The 5,900-nt window shown below is 42.8% G+C and overlaps 1 protein-coding gene across 1 annotated transcript; it reads right to left on the bottom strand.

The window, feature by feature from the left end:
* Nucleotides 1–18: 18 nt before the first annotated feature.
* LOC108622175 (uncharacterized) lies at nucleotides 19–5,861 on the bottom strand. The gene is made up of 2 exons (XM_018019881.2): nucleotides 2,816–5,861; nucleotides 19–1,258 (listed from the first exon to the last, which is right to left on the bottom strand). Exons 1-2 carry the CDS (start codon nucleotides 5,317–5,319, stop codon nucleotides 61–63), a joined length of 3,702 nt encoding a protein of 1,233 aa, XP_017875370.2. The 5' UTR covers nucleotides 5,320–5,861; the 3' UTR covers nucleotides 19–60.
* Nucleotides 5,862–5,900: the final 39 nt, after the last annotated feature.

Below are 5,900 nucleotides of genomic sequence, written 5' to 3'. Positions count from 1 at the left end.
TATGTGAGTAAATTAAAAATACAGATAAAACAATGAGTACATGTCTATGCAAAACGAAGTTTACGTTTGATCGAGTTTGTCTGCGGACGCTGATTCGATCTGATGATTGACGTCTTCGGGTTGATAGGGCAATGGTACCAGCTTTTTCACGTTCCGATCCAACGTATTCGCCACCGTTTTTAGTGTTACTGTGCGAATGATGCCATCTGAACCGGGGTGGACCTTAATTACCCTACCCAAGGGCCATTGCATGGGAGGTAAGTTATCTTCCCTGAGAAGGACGACAGTTCCTTCCTTGATCGCATGGTCGCCCTTAATCCATTTGCTGCGTTTGGTTAACTCGTTAAGATATTCTCGGTGCCAGCGATTCCAGAAATGTTGCTTTATCTTTTGAATGTGTTGCCAGGTTGAGAGACGATTAGATGGTGTATGTAAAAAGTCTCGTTCGCGTAGGTTCGTCAATGAATCGCCGATTAAAAAGTGACCAGGTGTTAAGGCGAGTAGATCATTTGGGTCTGATGATAATGGAGTAAGAGGTCGGGAATTTAGGATTGATTCGATTTGGATTATAAGAGTGTTAAATTCCTCGAAAGTGAAAATGTCAGTACCCGCTACGCGTATTAAATGGTGTTTAAAAGCCTTTACCGCCGCTTCCCATAATCCGCCAAAATGTGGTGTGCGAGGTGGTATAAAGTTCCAGTCAATAGAATGTTCTGCCAGGAAGGTTTTTACTTTTAGATTATGGTCATCTGAACGGATGAGCTCTCGTAATTCTTTTAAGTTGTTGTTAGCCCCGACAAAGTTTGTACCATTGTCAGAGTGAATACTCTTGCAGAAACCTCGTCGAGCTATGAATCGTCGGAGTGCTGCGATAAATGATTCGCTGGTGAGATCACTCACGAGTTCTAAATGGACAGCTTTAATTGCGAGACAGACGAAGACTGCCACGTAGACTTTTATTTTCGCGCGATTTCGATGCTTCTTCTCTTTTATATGAAATGGTCCGCAATAATCAACGCCGACGTGAGTGAACGGACGAGATTCGGTAACCCTTGCCTTGGGAAGGTCTCCCATTATGTACTCCACTGGTGGTGGTTGAGCTCGCAAACAACGCATGCAGGATTTCAAAGCTTTCCACACCTGATTTCTTCCATCGATGGGCCAGTATCGACGTCTGATCGCATAGAGGGTATTCTGAACGCCAGTATGCAGTTGGGCCTGGTGTTCAGCCTCAATAATGAGCGAAGTTACTCGCGATTTTGGCAAAATAATNTTTTTTTGAGGAAACTCTGTTTCGATGGTTCTTTGTGAGAGTCATACGGAACATTCTCCCCCCGTTGAGAGGGCACCGATCAACTTATTTGTCGGAATTAATATGTGTTCAAACGGAAAAAACATAAATGATTCAGATTACAAGATTACAAACAGTATGAATGAAATGGAGTACTTAACGTTACTAGTTATGAATATACAGTTTACGCATACGTTAACATATATACAGTTATATAAACATAATATGGAAAAATATATATACATATAAATAAAATAAGCGATACGTATGTGAGTAAATTAAAAATACAGATAAAACAATGAGTACATGTCTATGCAAAACGAAGTTTACGTTTGATCGAGTTTGTCTGCGGACGCTGATTCGATCTGATGATTGACGTCTTCGGGTTGATAGGGCAATGGTACCAGCTTTTTCACGTTCCGATCCAACGTATTCGCCACCGTTTTTAGTGTTACTGTGCGAATGATGCCATCTGAACCGGGGTGGACCTTAATTACCCTACCCAAGGGCCATTGCATGGGAGGTAAGTTATCTTCCCTGAGAAGGACGACAGTTCCTTCCTTGATCGCATGGTCGCCCTTAATCCATTTGCTGCGTTTGGTTAACTCGTTAAGATATTCTCGGTGCCAGCGATTCCAGAAATGTTGCTTTATCTTTTGAATGTGTTGCCAGGTTGAGAGACGATTAGATGGTGTATGTAAAAAGTCTCGTTCGCGTAGGTTCGTCAATGAATCGCCGATTAAAAAGTGACCAGGTGTTAAGGCGAGTAGATCATTTGGGTCTGATGATAATGGAGTAAGAGGTCGGGAATTTAGGATTGATTCGATTTGGATTATAAGAGTGTTAAATTCCTCGAAAGTGAAAATGTCAGTACCCGCTACGCGTATTAAATGGTGTTTAAAAGCCTTTACCGCCGCTTCCCATAATCCGCCAAAATGTGGTGTGCGAGGTGGTATAAAGTTCCAGTCAATAGAATGTTCTGCCAGGAAGGTTTTTACTTTTAGATTATGGTCATCTGAACGGATGAGCTCTCGTAATTCTTTTAAGTTGTTGTTAGCCCCGACAAAGTTTGTACCATTGTCAGAGTGAATACTCTTGCAGAAACCTCGTCGAGCTATGAATCGTCGGAGTGCTGCGATAAATGATTCGCTGGTGAGATCACTCACGAGTTCTAAATGGACAGCTTTAATTGCGAGACAGACGAAGACTGCCACGTAGACTTTTATTTTCGCGCGATTTCGATGCTTCTTCTCTTTTATATGAAATGGTCCGCAATAATCAACGCCGACGTGAGTGAACGGACGAGATTCGGTAACCCTTGCCTTGGGAAGGTCTCCCATTATGTACTCCACTGGTGGTGGTTGAGCTCGCAAACAACGCATGCAGGATTTCAAAGCTTTCCACACCTGATTTCTTCCATCGATGGGCCAGTATCGACGTCTGATCGCATAGAGGGTATTCTGAACGCCAGTATGCAGTTGGGCCTGGTGTTCAGCCTCAATAATGAGCGAAGTTACTCGCGATTTTGGCAAAATAATTGGATGTCGTTGTGGGAATGGCATTGACGAATGCTTTAGACGACCTCCTACGCGTAAAATGCCATCTTTATCTATAAAAGGAGATAAGCGCTGCAATTTTCCTCCGATGTTGTACTCGTTGTTGGATAAATGTCGCAGTTCCTTAGTGAAGTGAATCTTTTGGAGAAGTTTAATAATGCTATCATGAGCTCTCTTAAGTTCTATTGCAGTGAGGCTGCCCTTAAAGGTGTTGTCTTTCTTCCATCTAAGGCAGTACGCAATGACTCGTTGCATCCGTCTCCATGACGAGTAATTGTCTAAGATATTGGTGTCAAAGGTAGATGTAACCAGACACGTTGCAACTCTTTGTTCCAATAATATGCTATCGCATGGTGGAGTTGATATATTTGGCCATGAAGATTCGTCTTCTTGAAGCCATTTTGGTCCTTCCTGCCATAGAGATGGCTGGAGGAATTCTTCCGGGAGTTGGCCCCGCGAAATAAGGTCAGCGGGATTGTCTGACGTCGATACATGTCGCCAATCTGCTATGTTTGTCTTGTTTTGAATTTCAGACACCCTATTTGCGACAAATGTTTTGAGCATGTGCGGAGATGTTTGTAACCAATGTAATACAATCGTGGAGTCGGTCCAGAGAATAGTGCGGTCGATCGTAATATGTAAGGCCTTTTTGGCTGTTGTCACTAGTGATGTTAGTAATAACGCTCCGCACAATTCTAGTCTCGGAATTGATTGTGTTTTTAATGGAGCCACCTTTGATTTTGCGAAAAGAAGTTTTGCGTTGATGTGGCCCTGTTTGTCAATCGTCCGGAGATACAAGCAAGCTCCATAGGCTTTTTCACTTGCGTCGGAGAATCCATGTAATTCGGTTACTATCGATGTATGAGGGATAGTGTTCCTCGGAAAAATGATATTATTTAATAATGGCAATTGTTTATAATATTGGTTCCATTCGGTGTATACGTCCATTGGCAAAGATTCATCCCAGTCAAGTTTCATAGACCAAATTCTTTGTAATAGCATCTTTGCTGTGCTGATAACAGGTCCGAGAAGGCCGAGGGGATCGTAGATTTTTGCGATCTCCGATGTGATGAAGCGTTTAGTTACCCGTGATGTAATGGGTTGAGTTTTAACTTCATACGATATCGAATCGTTTGAAGAGTCCCAGAAAACTCCTAGCGTCTTCAAAGTGGAGGATTCACCGAGATGTAACTTTTTATTGATGTCCTGTTCAGGTAGTCCTTGTAAAATGGCTTGATGGTTGGCTGCCCATTGTCGAATGTTTAGACCTGCTAGTCTTAACAATTGGGTCAATTCTTCACGCAGCATACGTGCATCATCAATTGTCGAGGCTCCGGTTAATGCGTCGTCAACGTAAAAATCTCGGCGTAAGACATCTGCGGCTTGAGGAAAACGATAGCCTTCGTCCTGTGCTAATTGGATTAGACACCGAATGGCCAGGTAAGGAGCGGCTGATAATCCGAAGGTCACTGTCTGTAATTCGTAGGTATGGATTTCGCCTGTGTCGTCACGCCATAGAATTCTTTGAAATTTCCTATCTTCCTTTCGTACGAGGAATTGCCTGTACATTTTTTCTATGTCACCAGTGATAACGTACTGGTGAATTCGGAAACGGAGAAGAATGTATAAAAGATCGTCCTGAAGTTTAGGGCCAATATGAAGAGTGTCGTTGAGTGAGATTCCGGTGCTCGTGGTTGCGGAGCCATCGAATACTACTCGTAATTTTGTGGTTTCACTCGTGGTCTTTATTACCCCGTGATGCGGAAGGTAATATCCTTGTGATACGTCCGGATCTTCTAAAACCTTGGCCATGTGTCCAAGAGTAAGATATTCATTTATCACGGCATGGTAATCCCGTTTTAACGTCGCGTCACGTTGCAGTTTACGTTCGAGGGATTCTAATCGTTTTTGAGCACGTGATTTTGATTCTCCCAGTTGTATCAATTTGTCGTTAAACGGTAATGCTACAATATAACGACCATCGGATCTTCGAGATAAATGTTGTCGAAAATGCGATTCGCAAAGTTTATCTGACTCTGAGAATATGTGAATTTGAGGTCCCTCCTCGATTTCCCAAAAACGTGTAAGATCAAATTGTAGAGTGCTCACTGTGTGACATGAGACACCTTGATCTTGTGGGTTTCGCGGTGGGCTCCCCCCGATGACCCATCCGAGTCTCGTCTTCTGCAGATACAGATCGGGTTCATTGGGACGTGAAAGATTAATTTGACCGACGCTTAGTAATGATAATGCTGTTCCGGATCCAAATAACAAGTCAATCGGTGCTGGACGATGGAATTCGGGGTCCGCCAATCGAATATTATGTGGAATATTTAGCCGAGATCGGTCAATCGGTTGGTCCGGAACGCATTCTGCGATTTTTGGAATCGTCAAAAAAGTTAATGTTCGTTGGTATGTGCTATTTTTTGATTTAACGGTAGCTGTGACGGTATGTTTAGCGACAGTAGTCATAGCGTTGAGAGCCCCTATCGGAATAGAACATTCCTTCTTTGAAATGCCAAGCCGTTTAACGAGATTTTCCGTGATAAAATTCGTTGTTGCGCCCGTATCAATTAACGTTCGACAATTGATTGGATGTTCTGTTTTGTCTAAGATTTGAATTTGGGCAGTAACAAGTAATTCGTTGTTAATGGTGTCTATTGTGAATGCGTTAACACGGCTGATTCTATTTGGACTCTCATTAAGCTCTCGTCAATCGTTATTTTCCTCTGTGGTAATTGGTGAGGTTTCACGCCTTGTCGTTTGAATATCATCCGAGTGATTTGAAGATTGCCTTGGCTGATGAATAAGAGTATGATGATACTGCTTGCAGATGCGGCATGAGCCCTTTTTGCAAATATCAGGATTATGGTTTGGTCTCAAACAGTTTTCGCATAGCGAAGCTTTTCTAATGGCTGATATTCTTGCTTGAACAGAGAACGAGTGGAATTTTTCACAACGCCAAATTCCATGTTCTCCTAGGCAAATCGGACATTTTGTGGAAGTCCCAGAAGTTCCGGGAGTCGCGACAATAATTGTAGATGTGTCGCGTG

The sequence above is a fragment of the Ceratina calcarata genome, unplaced genomic scaffold (assembly GCF_001652005.2).
Source record: "Ceratina calcarata isolate Rehan_Ccalc_2016 unplaced genomic scaffold, ASM165200v1 scaffold2090, whole genome shotgun sequence".
In the NCBI taxonomy this organism is placed as follows: Eukaryota; Metazoa; Arthropoda; class Insecta; order Hymenoptera; family Apidae; genus Ceratina; species Ceratina calcarata.
The sequence above is the reverse complement of the archived record's forward strand: the minus strand, read 5'-3'. Positions and strand labels throughout refer to the sequence as shown.

Excerpts from the sequence above, each read along its gene's own strand:
- LOC108622175 (XM_018019881.2), bottom strand. The coding sequence starts at position 5,319 with ATGACTACTGTCGCTAAACATACCGTCACAGCTACCGTTAAATCAAAA. Across the intron at positions 1,259-2,815 it reads CATCCAATTATTTTGCCAAA|ATCGCGAGTAACTTCGCTCA; the intron begins ATCGCGAGTAAC and ends TATTTTGCCAAA.